Below are 20,907 nucleotides of genomic sequence, written 5' to 3'. Positions count from 1 at the left end.
GTGAGGGAGTCAGAGGGGGCAAACGCAGCCGGGTTAATACTTTAGATAAATAGGATACACGCATAGTCAAAGCAGAGACATGGGATCATTCAGAGGTAGGAATCAGAGATGTGTGTGTGAGAAAGAAGGGTTAATCATTAAGAAAACAAAGTCCTCCAGGCAGTGAGGAGTCAGGGCTGGGGAAGAAAAGAACCACACTTCCTCTCTGATACATTAGAAGGAAGTAGGATCAGAAGGAAGTTGGATCAGGTGTGTGTGCATGCAGAAAATGGAAAGGAAGATGATAAAAGACAAATGTCTTGTGCGGTATGGCAGAATTCAAGTCAGAATGTGCCTTTTGGAACTGTGTTAGCATTGCCACGGCAACCAGCAGTGTAATGAGTGAATGGCACGTATAAACTATTAATCTGTATCTAGTCAATATCCCTCGGTACTGGGTACTTTGTGCTCTTTTCCCTCGGTACTGGGTACTTTGTGCTCTTTGGAATTTTTACCACCTACATAGATATGGGGAAAGACACTTCAGGTACTTCATGAATTTTTAAAATACCTTTTGCCTAACTGAATTTTTACTGTTTCTTTTCAGATTATGAAATTAATGCATTATAGAGGAACAAGAAAGTGAAGATCATTCCAAATCCCGCCACTCAGATATAATTACTGTTAATATTTTAAAGTGTTTACTTCCAGAGCGAACAATAGAGAGAAAGAGAAGGAAGAAAAGGAAGGGGAAAGAGGAAGAAAAGGGATTTTCTTTTTCCTTTCACAAAAATGGATACATTATCATATGCTATTTTAGAAGCTGTCATTTTCAATTCCTATTGAAATTGAAAGTGAAGTTTTCTACTTTAATAAATTTAGATAAGCATCACATTTTAAGAGTGTATTCAGTGAATATACTATGTCATTACTGTTTCTCTAATAATAGCCAACCATTTAGATCAAATATTACTTTGTATCTTCTGACAGTTGGATAATGGCTTCTTTAGAACAAATTTGAAGAACTGAAAGTTCTTCAAACTGAAGACTGAAGTGTTTATGGACAATTTTTAGACTTCAGAACACAATCATCAAATCACTGTCAGAGATGTCAGAGTATCTTGCCTTGTGATGCCCTTCTCGAGGTCTCACTGCCTATTAACTTTGAAACAGTGGAGATTTGCATCTTTTTAGTTTTTTCCCCATGTGGTAAGCACAAAAATGTTAATTAATGAAGTAAAACATTTTTATGCAATTAGGTTTTCTCTTTGCACTTTTTTCCTACAAATGCCTTAATCCAAACTGTTGCCCATTTTTCAATAGAGGGTTAATGTATCTTGGTTATGTTTTTAAAAAGCTTTTTGAAAAATTAGTGATATGTCCTACTATTAATATTACACTATTAATAAATGTATTTCAAGAACTGTTTTACAGTTCAATTACTGACGGAGTAGAACTTGATGACTTGAACATTTTCCATGTGTTTATTAAGAAGGCAACATGATATACTCCTTAAACATATGAACTTTGCCAGGATCTGAGTTCAAGTCCCTGCCAGGGATAACCCACTAGCCACAGTTAGCTGAGTTTTTTCACATTATAGGATTGTTCAGGAAATATATGTAAACCATTTAACGCAATGTCTGGAACAAGATAAGCATCCAGTAATGGGTATTTATTATAATTTTCATATTTGATCTCATTTCAAATACTTTTGTTGTCATAATAATATTATTGATGCACTGGTTATTAAGTTTAGTCATTTGTCAACCTTCCATCAGAGAGGGATGAGGTGACTTAACCCACCTCTAACACTTCTTAGTTCACTACCATCATAGGCAATGCTAGATACAATTGCCCTAAATTTCAAAAACAGGAGGAAGAGTTAGGAAAGGGGAAAATCTCTCTTCTTTGGTAAAGGGAAGTCGCCTGAAATCTATTTGTTCCAGTTGCTCCGGGGTGGTTCTTACCACTTACTTATTTCTTTCCAGGCTGATCTGTTTTCTCCCACTGCAGAATGTGTTACTGGAGTTGATGAACATAAGAACTAGATCAAATGTGAGGGCCCCTCTTGGGGCCCCACCTGAACTGAACTCCCTTCACTTCCATTCCCATCCTGAGCTCAGTCAGGAGGTTCTTTCTCACTCAGGTTTGCACTGCCAATAACAACACAGAGTTTGGAGCAAGCAAGATAGACTTACACCAAACCATTGAATGAAAATTCAATGGCCAGAGAATAGAGAAGAGGCGCTTGAGCACCAAAAGCAACAGTTTCCCAGGAGAAGGGAGTAAGGGAATTTTAAGGATCAAGAGGTAGACAGATCGACAGGGCTCCAGGAAAGGGGTGGGGATTTCAAGGGGCAGCCCAGGAACGTGCAGTCTTCCAAATTCCTTTGTGCACAGCATAGTGCCAAGCATAGTGCAAATCCCTCCTTGTGGGGAGATCTTAGCATGGTGATACAGCAGAGGTAACTCTACACTCCCCCAGGTTTCATCTGTGCAAGCACGATATTGTGGTCAAGTAAGAGCCCAGTTGGGGCAGCTGATTGCTGTGTCTCTCTCAAAGCAGGTGTCTCTCCCAGTACAGCTGCAAAGCGTCTCTGCTCAACACCAGGTACTTTTGAAACAAACACAGAAATGAGTCAGGGCCAGTGTCTGTCAGCTTTGAGGGGTTGGTATGGAAACAGAGAGAAATCAAGATACGGAAAGTAGTGACCTTTAGCTTTCTTTGTCCGTCTTGGGTTAAACCAGTTCAGTTTGATTTTGCCCACGCCTTTGTGGTATCCTGTTGATAAAACACAAGTAGCTTCTTTGGTTTAAAAAAAAGAAAGTTTTTGCTCCTGGAGTGTGGGCTACATAGCATGCATGACACTGACATGCACCTCCACCTTTGCTAGTGAGTATCTATGACAACTTGTTATTGGAGAAACACTAAGTGCTTTGTGGAGGGGTTTCCACTTGACATGTCAAAACTGAAAAATTCCCTCTTGTGCTTTCAGTTCATCAGGCATCATACTTTCCACAGGATATACAGTCAATGAAACAACTGTGAATGGCCCTTGAAAGGCATTCTTGATCTCTTATTATTTAAAAAAAATCTGCTTTGTGCACTAGAAATATATCTACAAATGAACTCTTTTTAAAAAATATTCCATTGAAAATTCCATCGGGAACTTAAAAATAGGGATGCAAAGAATGATTCATTTCAGTGGGATTGTCCTTCAGCTGCATTTCTGTAACCTGTGATGTTTTGGCAATCTTAAATGGATGCTTTGCTAGGATCATCTCACTGGTTTTTATTCACTTGGTCATTTTTCAGACCGAACAGCTACTGCATGCAAGGTGCTGCGCTAGAAACAGAGAATATAAAGCTAATTTCTGTTCTCAAGAAATAACTTTGGAGACAAGACAATAAATACGTGAAAATCCTCTATCAATTTAAGAAATACATGATAAATACCAAATGAGAGTTATGTAAATGAAATTCATCCTTATGGCAAGATAAGAAAATTGTAAACATAAAAATTCTTTGGCCTCCCCTCTCCCTGCACCATGCATTGGGTAGCTACATTATGAATTGACCAAACTTCCCCCATCAGCAGGAATGCCTATTCAACCATAAACAGCAACATTCTCCTAGTGCCAACAAGATAACTCCTTAGAAGATAATACTGTTGATTTTGTAAAGGATCACATGACCCACCATCATGGTGCTGAAATCTGGTTTATATAATCAATAATGCATCATTTAATATACAGCCTTCTGCCTCAAGGGCTTCCCTTGTGGTTCAGCTGGTAAAGAATCCACCTGCAATGCGGGAGACCTGGGTTCGATCCCTGGGTTGGGAAGATCCCCTGGAGAAGGGAAAGGCGACCCACTCCAGTATTCTGACCTGGAGAATTCCATGGACTGTATAATCTGTGGGGTCTCAAGGAGTCAGACACAACTGAGCGACTTGCACTCTGCCTCAAAAAACTTATGTAAACTGTGCCTTGACTTCTAATGGGTGGAACAATTCTTAGAGCTTTCTGAGATGCTCTTCCCGGATTATAGTCCTTGGATTTGACTCAGTTAAAATTTCCCAATCCCTTCTTTGATTGATTAATTTTTTGTTGATAATTCAAACCACAGGGGTGGGGAGGTGGGAAGAGGGGGTAATATCCTACAGTATTGAGTTGTACTCCTGGTGAAACAGTGAACTCAATTTCATTCAACACACATCTTATCAAAATTACAGTATTCTGGAATAAGCTCAAAGGATACAGTCAGCAAAGTTAACAGAAGATCACAGGCTGAGAGACGTATAGATGATGCACCTTCTTGGGACTTCTCGTTTTCCTTACACAGTTTATGGTAATGTTTTCTCTTTAAGAGATGATCCTGCCAGGTCTTTCCCTGGAAACCCCAGATGGAAGCTAAAAATCCTCTTATACCTATAACCATATTACCCTGAAACTATTTTATTATCTTTTATGGTTGCAGCCTGCCTTTTGCAAGCCATGTACTTAGATCTAGCATGGGAGTGGGTTAAGGAGTTTGGGGACAATCTCTTAGGTCTCAACGCCATCTAGCAACATTGTGCTCAGGTCATGGAACACAGGCAGTTGGGACAACTACAGAATGTCTAGTCTTGAGGGGAGGTGCAAGGTCTAGGAGGGTATGATCACATGATCAATCCCTTATGGGAATAGAGAAAAGGACTCATAAGGAAGTGAAGTGTTAGTAGCTCAGTCATGTCTGACCCTTTGTGACTCCATAGATTGTAGCCTCTATCCATGGAATTATCCAGGCAAGGATACCAGGAGTATGGGTTGCCATTCGTTTGTCCAGGGGATCTTCCTGACCTAGGGATCAAACCCAGGTCTCCTGCATTGCAGAGCCACCAGGGAAGCCCCAGTGTGCCTTGGGCTAGAACTTAAAATAAGTACCAAGGAAGCGGACAGGCATCCCATCTGCCCTGTTCCCCAATTTGTCCCTAATGCCTAATTCCTTAACAGAGTAAGCACAGCTTTGAAACTTATTGTCAGTTTTGCTCTAATTGAATCTAATCTAGTTGCAGTCTTAAAGTGTGCTACTGAGATAATCAGTGGCATTACCTGAAAAACAAGATAGTACACAAATAAAAGCCCCATAGATTTACCAGCTTGTTTCTGTTTAGACTTTAACAAAACTGAGTAACTCAAGACAGTGAAATTGTGACAAGGTATAGAATAGTTTATGACAGAGAACTCAAAATTGTAGGTTTTATCTGAGATTTTAATTGTGAAAATTGGAGCAATGAGATCTATTCATTGGACTGAGAATATTTTGTTCTCATTTATTTAAAATCATTTCAAGCTTTCGTTAACTTATAAACTTTGCATTGAAACCCCTGTTTTTCCTCCTTTATTTAAACCCAAAACCACTGCATTTAAGTGTAGGCAGAAATGACCTTTGATAGTGAAAAATACCTGGACAGCATTGGACAAAATTATCAAAAGATGTAAAAATCTCATTTCCTGTATCTTTATTAAATTGTTTTGTATCTCTCTTCTGTGAAAGCTGAAGTCTATTCTGAATTCTGAATTTCTGATATATAGTGAAATTGGATATGAGTTTTTAAAATGATATGTTAGATATTTTTATTAAAATCCTCAAATCATCCCCTGAATTGAGTGCTTGGGGGCAAGTATGAAGTTAAATTTAAAACAATTGCATTGGGGTCGGATTATATTGCTTCCTTTTACCATCCCATAGGTGTAATACTCATTCCTAGTAAACTAAATGTATTTTATACATCTTTCGTTCCTGGTATAGATGTGATTTCTAGTAAACATCTTTTTTTTTTTTTTCCAGTCACTATATATTATGGAGAAGATAAATAGGAAAATTTCATGTTGAAAAAATTTATATGTTACAAGTTGGAGTCTTTCCTTCTGGTTTCAGATCATTTTAAATACTGGAAAGATATTTCTATATGCCTTGCATTTATATGTTCTTTTTACTTTGAAGTATAGCTAAATGTAATTAAAATACCAAAAAACAAGAATAATCAGTCACGCGTCAGAAATGGCTGTTCACTTTGTGAAACTGAAATGAACTTTGGATCTTGTCTCTCCTTCGGACAACACAGCTGTGGTTAATCGTCTACACCCCTTGTACTCAGTAGCAGTCCCTAGAGATATAGCTCCACCCATTCCCTGCCCCTACCCTCCATACACACATACACATCCACACAGGAAAGCAGCCAGTCTTCTGGATACACAATTTTTATTTGTAAATCCACATCTCTTAGCTTAGAGACACTAATTCTATAGAATTTTTTTCTATCTTACAATATTTAGACTGGCCAAAAATCAGGGAAAATGTCCTTGAACTATAGTCATAAAGAAATTTAACTTGGTGCTTATGAAAGCACCTACATACTAAATTCCCGTGCTAGGCTTCAGTAGGAAGTGTGATCACATTTAGTTTCAAAGTTCAACAGTTTCAATTATAGATAAACACGTACCCACAGATCCAGGCAGGACAGATTGCAGCTAGTGGCAGAAAATAGTCAAGAGGGGGTCAGAGCCTCCTGCAGGACTCGGTGGTTCAGCTCTCTCCCAGTCTGGTCTCTCTTTATCTCCTTAAATAGGACCAATCAGGCCAACTGACCTATGGCTCTCCTTATCCCACTGGAACCTGAGCATTCACCTTATTCTCCCTAAGACTTGCCCTCTTTTCTCTGATTCCTGGAAATGTTTTTAGGTTTCACCTGACTTTTTGCTCTGCCATCACTAGACTAACCAAGTAGAAAATTTTGCATGAGAATTACTTACCTCATTTAAGAAGTACTGACTAGAGACAGGGCAGTAAAATTAGGGATAAATAAAAGTTTTGCTGTTCATTTGAAAGGAAAAAATGGCCTTTATTGAGAAAAGTAAGATAAAAACATTTCCATACATGATCATGTGAAATAGCATTCAAAATGGAAATTAATCGTATGTTTTAAGTTGATTAAAGAGTAAAAGAAAGGGTCTCTTTCAAGACAAGAGGGGACAAAAAAAGAATGCTGTATAAGAGCAACTGAAAACTAAGTAGGAACAGATGTGCATGCCTTTCCCTTTAAAGAGTCAGCACAGAATTTATATTCTGACATTTCCTTTAAGAACAGGTCAACAAAAGAAAAATGAAATAGTTGCATATTGTAAACTGGTCACAGTGACACTTGTGGAAAATATCAGAAGTAACAGTAAATGGAAAAATGCCCAAAATGTATGAATCCAAGGGAGGCTAAAATGCCCTTTCCTCACCTATTTGCCTAAAGAGCTCAAATTCATCCTTCAAGTTCTAGCCCAATCATCACCACTTCTGGCAAATCACCACTCTCACTGCCAAGCAGCACCCAGTGCCTCCTTCGTGCTCCCTGGCACTCCGCCCATGGCTCCATTATAACATTTGCCACACTTTTGGGATCATTTACACTTATTATGTCTCTTCCCTTTCTTCAAGACTAATAAGACTATGAGTGAGTGAGTGAGTGAAGTTGCTCAGTCATGTCTGACTCTTTGCGACCCCATGGACTGTAAACTACCAGTCTCCTCCCTCCATGGGATTCTCCAGGCAAGAGTACTGGAGTGGGTTACCATTTCCTTCTCCAGGGGATCTTCCTGACCCAGGGATCGAACCCGGGTCTCCCGCATTCCAGGCAGACGCTTTAACCTCTGAGCTACCAGGGAAGCCCCCAAAAGACTATAACTTATTTTTTTTCTGTTATTCCTGGTGTCTGGCAAAGGGGAAAGGCGTCTATCCACTTAATTAAGATCTGCTAAGATATTCTATGTAGAGGCAACTGTGTCTGTATGTGAAGGACATATAAAAATCAGTAAGATACTTCTATAAAGAAGTAGATATCCTTCTGCAAAGTGCAGATAAAAAGCTTTGTTATTATATATAAAAGAAACATAGGAAGATTCTAAAAGGTGGAGAGGAGAAGGCAGACAGGCTAGGGACCTCAAGACCCAAGGAGCAACACTGCAATGAGTTTCCCTGGGTTTTCTTTTAGTTCATATACCCCAGACTTGTTGCTGAAAAAGTCAGAAACCTGGAAATTCCAACAAGTAAGGACAAAAAGAAGCCCCAAGAAAGGCCTGCTATCTTTCCAGCCAAAGGACCAGAAGAGGAGTGGCCTAGCAAGAAAGAAAACAGTAACCACTCCACTCCAACTAAACATCACCATGTCAGGAAAGACAGGGGCTTGCCAGGCTGTGAAGAGTTGCCCCAAGTTCTCTGCCAGAATAGCATCAGAGAAGGCTGAGTAGGAAACTGGTAATTTTATTCCCAATAGTGATTAAAACAAAACAAAACAAAACAAAAACACTTTCCTTGCCACCCCTGTCCATAGCATCAGTGAAGACGACATGGGAGCACCAATGAGGAACCCAGCACATCCAATGGCAACCCACTCCAGTGTTCTTGCCTGGAGAATCCCAGGGACGGGAGAAGGTGGGCTGGTGGGCTGCTGTCTATGGGGTCGCACAGGGTTGGACATGACTGAAGTGACTTAGCAGCAGCAGCACATCCCAGGCAGGGAGGCAGCAATGGAGATAGAGTAGGATATTGAATTCCCACTCTGTCCAGCAACAAGGGTTTCTCCTCACTCCGAGTGTCAATAGAGGGTAAAAATTCCTGGACTCTAACACAACTGGCATTAATAGGATAGTGCCCCCCATTCTCCTGCTAAAGTCAGCTAAAGCAGAAAGGGTAAATGAGATCCACAGTCTCAAACATAACCCCTAAAATGTCCAGGTTTCAGCTGAAAATCATTTATTACAACAAGAACCAGAAAAATATTTTTGAATAAAAAAAGATAACAGATGCCAACATAAAGACAACACATGTAGGAATTATCTGACAAGGATTTTACAACATCCATCATAATGCTTCAGTAAGCAATTATGAACATGTTTGAAACAAATGCAAAAGTGGAAAGTCTCAGCAAAGAGATAAAAATTCTCAGCAAGGAAATAAAAGCTACAAAGAATCAAATGGAAATTTTAGAAACAAAAAATCCACAATACTGAAATATAAAAATCAATGAATGGGCTCAACAGCAAAATGAAATTAGAGGAAGGAATCTGTGAAATTGAAGACAGAGCAATAGAAATGAACAATAGAAACTACCCAATCTGAATAACAGAGAAAAAAGAGACTGGGGGAAAAGAATAAATTTATAGAACTTCAGGGACCTGTGGGACTAAAATAAAATCAATGAAACTTTCTAAATAAGTAAATAATTTTCAGATGCAAAGTGTATTATCTAAAGGTTTTGGGGCCCCTATGCTATTGAAGAACAAGTGGAATGTGAAGGACAAATACAGACCTTTGGTGTTATTAATAATATAACACTTAAATCAGACTCAAGTAGCCTAAAAAATGAATGTAGCTTTTGAACATTCACAGGTTGGTACTGAAGGGTGTATATATATATATATATATATATATATATATATAGTCTATGAAGTGAAGAAAATCAAGTTCATTTATCATGAGTATTAAGAAGATATAAAACGATGGTAATACATTCTCTTCAAATCAATGGAACTTCAAAATGAACATCTCAGAACAGTACAGCTCTGTTGCTAATAGAGTGATTTTTGTGTATAGAGGAAAACATTTCTATTATTTGGATGAAAAATGCTATCTTGCATGAGTTGACAAGCCCCATGAAGTTTCACTAAGACAAGACACACTTTTAACGGTATAAAATAACCATTATTGGAGTTATTTTCAACCTATATTATCAGTGATCAGATTGGGAATATTTTTATTTTTTGGTACAAATGTAGACTAAATTTTATAAAGGGTAGATACACTCAGTACAGATGGTCCCTCAAAGTTTAACCTGAAAGAATCATTAAATCGGAAGAAACCCAGTTACAATTTAAAAATAGTTAGCTTTTGAGGGGGTGTACAGAAGAGATAAAAATAGGGCTTCAAATATTTCTGCTCCCATTAACTTTTCTGATTAAAATGAAAATAAATGAATATCCAAGTTAAAAAGAATCCAGAATCACTTTTAAATTCCTGTGAATGAACTAATGAAACATGGTCTACTCCAATCCTATTCATTAGTCTGGTGTTTGTCAGCATCACAGAAATTTATTAATGATAATATGATTCAAACATCTGGTGTCCAGAGAATGTTCACAGCTCCTTCTGCCCTTAAGAGAAGTAGAAGAGCAGTTTTAGGTATGATCTGTCTTTATTCCCAAATCTGAACAATTCTTTTTTTTTTCTTTTTCTTTTTGAACAATTCTTACACATTCAAACATGTGTGAGACCCAGTAGGAACACCTTCCTACTGTTATGCGGAGGCCACAAGTTTCCCTGAGAAGGTCGTGTATCACAGAGGATTCCCAGTTCTAACTCTGGTCGACAGTCTCCAAACAATGCAACAGTGTAAATAGAGGATGTATAAAACAGAAGGCTCTTTCACAAAGATTTACTGCTGTGTTTTTGGAATAAAAAAAGTTTCAGTCTTCTTGGTTAAAGGTTGGCAAATGTGTTTTCAACTTTAAAATGTCTGAAATTGGCTCTTTTCTTTCTTGATAGAAGCTGAGTCCGGTGATGTGTTCAACATCTGTGATCCGAGCTGTGTGTAGCTTCAACAGTTCTTCAACCCATAAGGATTCATGCTTCCCGTGCTATGAGGGTGGGAAAGGAAGAAAAGTCACTGGACAATAGTCAGTCCACCTTCCCCACACTCTCTGCATCTCCCTCATTGTAATCAGCCATGACACCCTGTCTCTTAAATGGCAGATGCCATGAGAATTGTGAGGCATAATCCCTGCTCTTGAGCAGTTCACCATCCAATACATACCATTCATGTTTGTTTAGTAGATGTATCAAATCTGAGGAAAGTATATGTGGAACAGATGTACCTACAGTGCCTTGGTGCAAGAAACACCAAAGTATGGGGTTAAAAATGTTGGAAAACAAAAGTAACATGCCATGGTAGAAAGAATACGGGAATTAGCAGAAAGGAACTTGGAATGATGCCAAAGAACTGATGCCTTCAAACGACAGTGCTGGAAAAGACTCCTGAGAGCCCCTCAGACAGCAAAATCAAACTAGTCAATCTTAAGGGAAATCAACCCTGAATACTGGCTGGAAGCACTGATGCTGAAGTTGAAACTCCAGTATTTTGGTCATCTGATGCAGACAGCAAACTCATTGGAAAAGTCCCTGATGCTGGGAAAGATTGAGGTCAGAAAAAGAAGAGGGCATCAGAGGATGAGATGGCCAGATGGCATCACTGATGCAGTGGACATGAACTTGGGTGAACTTTGGGAGATGGTGAGGGGCAGAGAGGCCTGGCATCCTGCAGTCCATGGAGCTGCAAAGAGTCAGAATGATTGGGTGACTGAACAACAACTTGGATTCAAGTTCTACTTCTACCATCATCCTACCAGGTAAACTGAGGCAAGTTATTTAGTATCTGAATACGAATTCTCTTACCTGCGCCCTCCTCACAGGGTTGCTCTAAAGATCAAACACAATGATGTGTGCAAATGAGCTATACAAATGCTAGTTCTTATCAGAATCAGTTATCTACACAGCTGCAATGAAGAAAGGGTTAGGGGAAGTGGAAAAATACACTTTCACTTCTGGTGAAGTAGTGAAGTTCTAGCTAATATGAGATCAAAAAAGAATTAAAGGCTTATGCTCTGGCACATGGAGGCAGAGATGGAAATCATACATCCATATGTTGGTGTAAATTTTTCTGAAAATGGCGACTGGAGAAAGTCAGATGAAGAACATATCCACGGGCTGGTGTGCTATGATTATACTTTAAAGACATACTTCAATAAAGGTTCATGTGCCCTGATGATATTATTAGTTGCAAATAATAAATACAGACTTTTCACATAAAAGATCAATAATTTCCATTTTCCATTAGCTTCCAGCATCCACCACCCAGTACTGCTGTTATACTCAGTCTCCTCCACTCCAGCAACCCTCTCTCTGGCTTGCAAGGGAAGAGCCTGACTCAGTAGACTACTTGGCCAGTAGATATTGGCCATCTGTTTCAGCATTTACATGAATAAATAAAAGACATCTGTTCTCTCAAGCCAAATCCAGCTAATCCTTAGTCACTATTTCAGACATGAAACAGAAGGGGTAAGTATATGTGCTATGTACTTAGTTGGTCAGTCATGTCCAACTCTTTGTGACCCCATGGACTGTAGCCCACCAGGCTCCTCTGTCCATGGGGATTATCTAGGCAAGAATACTGGAGTGTGTTGCGATGCCCTTCTCCAGGGGATCTTCTCAACCCAGGGATCGAACCCAGGTCTCTCTCATTGAAGGTGGATTTGTTACCATCTGAGCCACCAGGGAAGACCAAGTATATCTGATACACCTTCAAACAATTCACTTTCTGGTTCAAATCCAATATTCAGTGTCTTCTTGTTACAGTGCCATTATAGAATTTGTTAAATGCTTATATTTAAGTTATCGGTATGATAGCTTTTGGAATGGTACAGATAGAAAAGTAACTTAACACCTAATTCAAGGCACTTAACATCATTTTGGTTAGTAAAATGCAAGTATAAATCTATTGCAGCCCTTTTTTTTCCAGGGGAGGGCCCAGAATTTATACACGGATTAAGTGACTAAGCCACATGACGTCAACAAAGTTTTTACGTTTTGATCTTACTGTTAGTGCTTTTAACAGACAAGAATAATCTTCTTTGAATAAACTAAGAGGATCAAGTTTAAAACCATTCTATAATCTCAAACATGTATCTTCTAGTTATCTCTTCTTTTCCCACAGTAATGTCAGATGTAAGACATGCACAAACATATTTATATACCAATGCTTAAAGATAAATTAACAAAGGCCACTTACCGCACAGCTTTCACTATTGTCAGTCCTGTGAGGCAAAATGAAAGCCATGGCATCTAAATTTTCACACTGTAAGGGAGTCTGGGATGTGTTTTTACAACTTGTTAGCACAAGGAAGAAGTGAGTTGGAATCAGAACTTCCAAATTACGGATGATTTTGCTGTTTCTGTAAAATATGGTAATATTCACTTTAAGAAAAAAATAACTATTCCCTTTAATGACTATTTCACTCAAGTATATTTTTAATACAATACATCTCCAAATAAAGTTCAGTCAAATAATTAAACGTATTGTAAGAAGTTAGTCATCATAATACCTCACATTTTCTACCAGATGGAGAAGAAGAATAATTAGAAGACATAGAAACACAATCCAAATAATGTTACTTTTTACAGAAATTTATTAAAACTTTGTATTTTTTTTTTGTAATTCCACCTTAATAAATTGGAATTGAGACACTAAGGGAAAAAATCATCAATTTTGAATATGTACAACCAGGACTCTAAAGCATTACTGAGAATCTTTTAAATTCCAGGCAGTTATGAACAGAAAGTGAAAGAGAGAGAACTGGTTTGAGATTTTTTCATTCTGGCTCATTCAGAGAAGCTGTTGTTTTAACTGGATCTTCTTTCCTATTCTATAACTTTGTTTTTACTTTTTTTTTTTTAATTAAAGCATATTCTCAAAGATGTCCCAAGTAACACATTTACCTCATCTTAATTCTATTTCCTTAGGCCTCAAGACTAGATTTGTTTGGGAAAAAAAAAGAAGATTCATTTGGTTTTTTAGTTATCTTTCAAAATTTAAGGTAGTGGTGGTATCATTAAAAAAAAAAACAACCACAATCTTATGTGGAACCATGATACATAAAGCATATTAAAATGTGTTCCAGTTGAAGCTGTGAATGGAAAAGGTATAAGTTCTCTTCTTTACCCATTCTCCTGCTGCCACCTCTGAGGCATTTCCATAGGATCCTTATGCCTTAAAGAATATAATAAAAATATAATTTCACAAATGATGTGGTCACAGGTGTATATGTGTAAACAATAATCTCTAAGTCAGCCTGAGGGAGTAGTTCTCAGACAGGGGCTGAATCCCAGTGGATGCTTCACTCCACTTTTCTCATAGACTGAAGAACCAAAATTGCTTCCAAAGATTTTGCAATTGTTTTAATAAAGATCAACCAATCTCTAAAATGTTCTTCCTCTTTCCTTTATGAAAGCACCACTGATGGTTTCTCAAGAAGGTCACTGTATCATTCAGAGACTGGAAGGGGGCAGGGAACAACCTTTAAAAACATAATATAGCCCAAGGACAGGACATAAATTGGGTAGAACAAACTAGGTCCAAGGTGGCAGACGATTCAAATTCCACTAGACCTTGGGGGCCAATATACACTTACAGTAACACATCAGCATCCTAATTGACACCCCCACAGGCACCATGACAGTTCCAAGGCTGACCATAAAGACCAGAGAGTGGGCAATGCCCAATTTCTGGAAATACCCTCCCCTTCCTCAAAAGAGTTGGAATACCCCTCCCACTCATTAGCCTGTGAAATCACCCACCCCTATAAAAACTGACACTCCATACCCTGGTGCCTCTGGCCTTCTGAGATGGCCCACATTCCATCTATGGAGTGTGTCTCTCCCGGAATAAACCCTCTTTCTCTTTACTATGTCTCGCTCTCGAAGTCTTTCCTGTATGGAGCCAGCAACCCACACTTGGTGGCCATCTCAGGGACTCAGAAGCGATCTGGGACATGGCCATCCTCGTCCACCCCACTTTCGCTCCTGCAACAAATTCCCCTTGCAGCAGAGTTGGATAAAACTGAAAGCTGTGACATTCAAGCTACGGAACGCTGCGGCACTATGGCTTTCTGTCTTCTGCTCCTTTGACGCAGGATGCCTCCAGCCACACTGTATCATTCTTTGGCTCGAAACTGGCAGTTTGCTAGTTAAAACAGCATCTTCACAATAGCCACAGAAAGAGATTTTAAACACTGTTGTTATCTTCTTAACAAAAGGCAGAGTCAGTATTTAATATGAGCTATAGAATTATTCATCTAAGCTGAGTGGGGGATAAACACTACTTTCATCTAAAAAAATATTTTACTGAACATCAAAATATCAAAATTAATCAGCTATTTCAAGGGGCTTCCTGCATAATCAGAAATGTCAGCTATACAAATACGAATAGTTAGATAGAAGAGGTTCTGCTGACTCAACTGGATGGTAGTCCCATTGGAGAGCTGTATTTAAGAGTAAATGAAATATGTTCTTACTGCTTCAGAGTCTCCAAGGAATCATAACGTCCGTCATAATCAGAATCAAACACAGGACCGCTAACAACATTGAGACCGTTTCTTTCTTCAGCATATCTCTGCAGTAAGGTGCCATGCAAGTAGTGCCATATAACTGAAACAAGAAGGAAGACGCCACAGTGTCAAAAGAACAAGATGACATAAATCAACTACGAACCAAATTATGAATCAAAATTAGCATTTGTCATAATTAGGGATAAAGTGAAGTCTGGCCAAAAATCCATCGTTCAGCTTTTGCTCTTTGAAAGACTAACGAGCAAATGCTGAAGTCAATTCTACTTCAGGCATCCCTAAACATATGTATTATCAATGAAGCTGAGATCACATATTATCATTAAGCATAAAAAATATAAGAACACAAACAAGGCAAGCTATTCAAATTTATTGTTAACATCTGTATTTTTTTTGAAATATTCTAGAGCAATGGCACCCCACTCCAGTACTCTTGCCTGGAAAATCCCATGGATGGAGGAGCCTGGTAGGCTGCAGTTCACAGGGTCGCTAAGAGTCGGACACGACTGAGCGACTTCACTTTCACTTTTCCCTTTCATGCATTGAAGAAGGAAATGGCAACCCACTCCAGTGTTCTTGCCTGGAGAATCCCAGGGACGGGGGAGCCTGGTGGGCTGCCGTCTATGGGATCGCACAGAGTCGGACACGACTGAAGCGACTTAGCAGCAGCAGCAGCAGAGAATTTTTAACTATTCAAAAGCATTCTAGAGGTAAACTACAATAAAATTTTCCTTGTATGCTCTGTAAATTACTTAAAGTATAAGTGTGTATTTATTCTTAAAAAAGCCAATAGTTACAATAATTAATAATGATGTAAAATCTATTCATTTTAAATTAAAAACAATTATCGAGAACTTCCAAATAGTTAAATAAGGCAACAGACTGAAATTTAATATCTATTAGTAGATTACATTAGCTAGATAAGTTAGGAGTAACATTACATTCTTTTCCCACCAAAAGTGTTTGTAAGATTAAAAATTTTACCTTGAAAACTCTGGTACATGGGCACTATATTAGTTGTAAGTAATGCTTCAGAATATACTTGACTTGAACCTTTATGTAATTCTACAAAGAAAATAACAAGAACAACTATTTCATTCTTCACAAATCACAGTAAGAATTATACTTTCTCATGGGGGTATTTAAAAAATGGGCTATCATCTTAAACTCGTAACACTTTCCCAGGTACTAGACCAAGGCGGGTAATGCAATGTGATCAGGTCCCTTAAAAAACATTGGATCTTTTCTTCTTCAAGATGAAGAAACAAAATCTTTAATATGAAGGGCCTAAATTAAACATATTCAAATTTTACCTCATTTGCCTTATTTTCAACTAAAGTACATTGTGTCAACAATCTTTCCCTGAACTCTTTCACAGAGAAAAGTAAAAATGAGAACATCTGGCTTCAGAACACCTACTAACCAGAAAAAACATCACAAGGGATGTCTTTCCTGAAATGTGCTGTACAAGGCTTCTTTGTATGGACTTCTGGCTTGGACCTATTTTTATAACGCAAAAGCCAAGTTCTGACTTCAGAAGCTTGCTCTGGGGACTGAACTGGATATTGAGCATATTGACTGGAGTCTTCTGACTTTTTTCCTTTTTAGGCTGGCCTCAAAATGTCTTCTCATTAACATACAGATCTGCCACTTGAAAAAATAGAATAAGATTTCAGAAAAAAAAAAAAAAAAGCCATTCCCCAGGGGCTCTGTATCAGTGCAAGAGCAAGCAAACTCAGGCTCTCCTTTTACCTCATCCTTTGACAAATCAGAGTTTTCTTTTTAAACAACAAAATGCTATCTCCTTCCTAAGAACCCTGATGCATCCTTTTGACCTGAGTTTCTCAAATTCTGTTTAAAAGAAATGCAGAAAAGTGAAGAATGTTCTATCTACTGTGGTTACCCTAAATCCATCACTCTCCAAACAAAAGTAAACAGGTTTCCAAAACTTAAGTTTTAGATACTTGAAAAATTTCCCTAATAGTTCCCATTTTCCACTCACAGTTTTCATCAATAAATAAACAAGATGTACACGTCCCCATAAGAAAGGAAAGGAAATGGTAGAAAGAAAGAACATAAGGGAAAGGGAACATCAGCGAGGAAGAGACTTACGTGGTGGGGAGAGGAACCCATAGCTCAGTTTAGCGTTATTTTTATAAAATGAACATTTATGGACAGGACTAAGAGGGATTCGGAGATCCTGGTAAAGACAGTTGGAAAAGTCTTCTGTAGAGAAACTGTCCTGAAGAACAAAATGAAAAGGACAATCAGGGATGAGGCATATAGAACAGAACGCTAGAGCTTTACAAATAATTAAAGGTGAACCACGTCATAAAATCATGTGGGTCTGGTTGTCTGTTCATGCCCTGCACCAGTTTTCACTTTTCTATTAGTGTATTCATCTTGTTTCTAACCAACGTGTAGAAACTCTTTATAATATTAAAGATATTAATCACTTGTCATATATGTGCAAATTTTTCCTACCATGTTGTGCTACCTTTGTTTATAATATTTTTGTCTATTCAGTTTCAAACTTTTGTGCAGTGAATTGCTGATTTTTAGAGATCAGACTTTTCCATATTACAATACAGCCAAAAATGGTGGGGGGCGGTGGGGGAAAGCCATGGAACAGCAATTCAATATGAAAACCTCATGAGTAGTGATGACTCAATTTTTGCAGCTTTCATTATATAAGAAAACTGAAAATTCAAACAGAGTCCTAGGACATTATAATTAAGGTATTAAACTATAATAAATAGGATGGGGACCTACAAAAAACTGGGTAAACTGCTCTATACTGAGTTGTCCAAAAAGTTTGGGTTTTTTGAAGATGTTATGGAAAAACACAAGTCATGTTTTTGGCAAACTCAATATTACAAAGTCAATTAATAAGTGTTTGAAATGTTTGAAGATGTTCTTCAAAAATTAAAAATCAAATTAAGGTAGAAACTTTATGTACATATGTGAATGTGTGTGTGTATTCTCTCTACATACAGATACAAAAATTACATATATATGAACAATCTTAGTGAGTAGTAACAATAACTCTGTTTTTAAAATCTAACTGCTATAGTCAACTAAGCTCTCTCAAATCCCCTTTCTATCCCTTAAGAGCATCCTATATCTTACCAGACATTTTCAATTTCTGAAAATCTGGTCAGTCTAGTTTAGACCCTGAATCTGGGAAAGAATGAGGGCAGGAGGGGAAGAGGGCAACAGAGGATGAGATGGTTGACGGCCATCACTTACTCAATGGACTTGAGTTTGAAGGAACTCCAAGAGATAGTGAAGGACAGGGAAGCCTGGTGTGCTGCAGTCCATGGGGTCACAAAGAGTCGGACGTGACTTAGGGACTGAACAACTAGTTTAAAACTTTATTTCCAGGTAAGATCTAAATCTCATCTCCTGCCTCAATTCTCTTTCTCAAGCTCTATTTCTTTCCTCATTTATCTTGCTACCACAGCATCCAGGGGGTGAGGGTGAAGGAGAATGGTGGTCTTATTCTGGAATATCTTCCCCTACTCCTTTCAAGGCTGAACTCCTTTAGTCTGGGTGGTGGACAGGACCCCAGGCCTCTCCCTGGTTTGGTCTGGGAGGTCTCCCTGTAGGTGGTATATGTACTGAGGTTACTGAGCTTCAATGTCCTCCTCCATCCCTGAGGGCCCAAGATTTGGGCAGCTGAGGGAAATCCTTGTACTTACACAGCTGTGTATTTAGAAATAATAACTGTAATTGATTGTAAAAGTGATTTCATGAAATTAGAAATTAGCATCATCAAATATTAAAACCAAGAAAAAAAAAACCAAAGCATGCAAGAAACCTTCACTGCATACCTTCATTTCACAAAGGTTTGCTCTGAATGTCAAAGTCACATAGCTAGTCAGTGGCCAAGCTAGAACTGGGACCTAAATTTTCTGACTCTTGGCTCAGTGATCTAATTTGGGAGCTGGTTACAGAGCTGAGATGGACAGTGAGAAATGATGCTGACAAAGTTTTGCTTAGTAATAATATAAAATAGCCACGCAGAGGTAAAGAGATGACAAATACTTGCATTTCTGCCGATGGTGTAGGATGTCCAAAGGGGCATCAGGATGTCACGGCTGTAACCACTCACAAACTGGTGCTGGTAAAGCAGACAGACAGTGCTGTTCTGGAGAACTCTGGGTCTTCCATAGGGTAGAGCGCCACGCTTAATGGTCTTCTCTTGGGTCATAGGGGGGAAGTGAAACCACCGTTCAAACACACTTAGTGTGCTTTGTATGGTAAGATATAATGATACACCCTCATCTGATTCCTTTCTCTACTTAATCCTATTGAAAAATTATTTGTAACTGCAAAATAAAACTACTTACAAAGAACAGAACCATAAGTAATTTAAAAAGAACAAAAGGAGTTCACAAGAGTGTGTGCCTATGTAGATCCTGAACTATCAATGTGATATTAAGATATCACAAGAAGATACTACATGAGATTGCTAGGGATTTCAGTAATTAGGACTTATGTTACTAAAATTCTTTAATATTATCTTTATTACCTATTTTCCAAGACATAATATCAAAAGAAAGTTTTCTGGATGATGTGTATACTCAGAAAGCAAAAATTTTAAACTGAAATTATGAGACTACCCCAAATGGAATAGCACATATACCATTTATTGCCCTTTTCTCAAGCATCAGATGCTTTATAGAATTCTCTGTATATATCATTGAATTTAATTCATATGGACCCCTATAAATTGAGGCTATATACTTATTTTACAGATGAGAAAAGAGCAACTTATAGGGAACAAATACTTTTTCCATGGACATACGGTTTCTAAGCTCATATTCAAACCCATATCTACTCAGTTCCAAAGGTTGTCATTTTTCACCATGACACTTTGCCACCTTGGGGTCATCTAAAATTTCTATAATCTGTGCATTTATAGAGATTTTATAGAGAGAAGTCCAAGTCAAGAGCACGCAGAATTCACTTTTTTATTCCAGCAAGAAAAAAACTGTTAGCCAAGTAACTTAAGGATCTGAGACTGTGTCAAGGACCATCAAAGGGATCCTAAATACCCACACTTCATCAGTTGTCTGCATATGCTTAATTTTCATTCAAGAGTTATGAAGAAGTGACTTTAGATAAATCAGTTTATACTACCTTATAATTAAGAACTAAGTGAAACAGAAATTTAAAAATTTAAAAACAGGTATTTTAAATGGAATCTGAGGATCTATTATTATAATATAAACCTATACATATCTTCAAAATCTCAAAATACTCCACTGAGTCCATAAAGAGTGATTCAGCTTCCAGTAACTACATTACGTACTGCTTCCACTGTAAACACCCCTTCCTTCCTTATGACTAACAGTTTGGATTGTCAAGCTAAAAAGTTCACCCAGTTCATCAGGTGGTCCTCCACCACTACCTTATTCTATTGGTTATTCTCAAACAATGACCCCAAACTAATTTTGAGCTTCACATTGTTGAGAAAAATCCTGCTTACCTTCTGCCATAGTCAGATTCAACTGTGTCTGAAAATCCACAATTGGCAAAATCTAAAAAATTAATGATACAATTTTTGAGGGTTGAAAAATGTGCCTTAATTTTGTAACAAATGACTTTTATAGCTTAAGTATTCCACCATAGAACAAAGATAAATTATAACCATTCTGTACAAGTGAAATTATTTTTTTGAAGAAGAGGATAAAAACATAGGGATAGTAGTTGCAA

At 38.0% G+C, this 20,907-nt stretch overlaps 1 protein-coding gene across 2 annotated transcripts in view; it reads right to left on the bottom strand.

The window, feature by feature from the left end:
- Positions 1 to 6,844: 6,844 nt before the first annotated feature.
- ENPP1 (ectonucleotide pyrophosphatase/phosphodiesterase 1) overlaps positions 6,845 to 20,907 on the bottom strand; it is a 73,217-nt gene continuing 59,154 nt past the window's right edge. For both annotated transcript variants that reach the window (XM_027551562.1, XM_027551563.1), the window contains 7 exons: positions 20,681 to 20,732; positions 19,238 to 19,389; positions 17,299 to 17,428; positions 16,171 to 16,251; positions 15,136 to 15,268; positions 12,855 to 13,017; positions 6,845 to 10,647 (listed from right to left, as the gene is read on the bottom strand). In XM_027551562.1, the coding sequence (XP_027407363.1) occupies positions 10,477 to 10,647; positions 12,855 to 13,017; positions 15,136 to 15,268; positions 16,171 to 16,251; positions 17,299 to 17,428; positions 19,238 to 19,389; positions 20,681 to 20,732 (882 nt within the window). In that variant the 3' untranslated portion in view covers positions 6,845 to 10,476. The remainder of the gene's footprint in view (positions 10,648 to 12,854; positions 13,018 to 15,135; positions 15,269 to 16,170; positions 16,252 to 17,298; positions 17,429 to 19,237; positions 19,390 to 20,680; positions 20,733 to 20,907) is intronic.

Source organism: Bos indicus x Bos taurus, chromosome 9 (genome assembly GCF_003369695.1).
Source record: "Bos indicus x Bos taurus breed Angus x Brahman F1 hybrid chromosome 9, Bos_hybrid_MaternalHap_v2.0, whole genome shotgun sequence".
NCBI lineage: Eukaryota > Metazoa > Chordata > Mammalia > Artiodactyla > Bovidae > Bos > Bos indicus x Bos taurus.
This window is presented reverse-complemented; position numbering and strand designations above follow the sequence as displayed.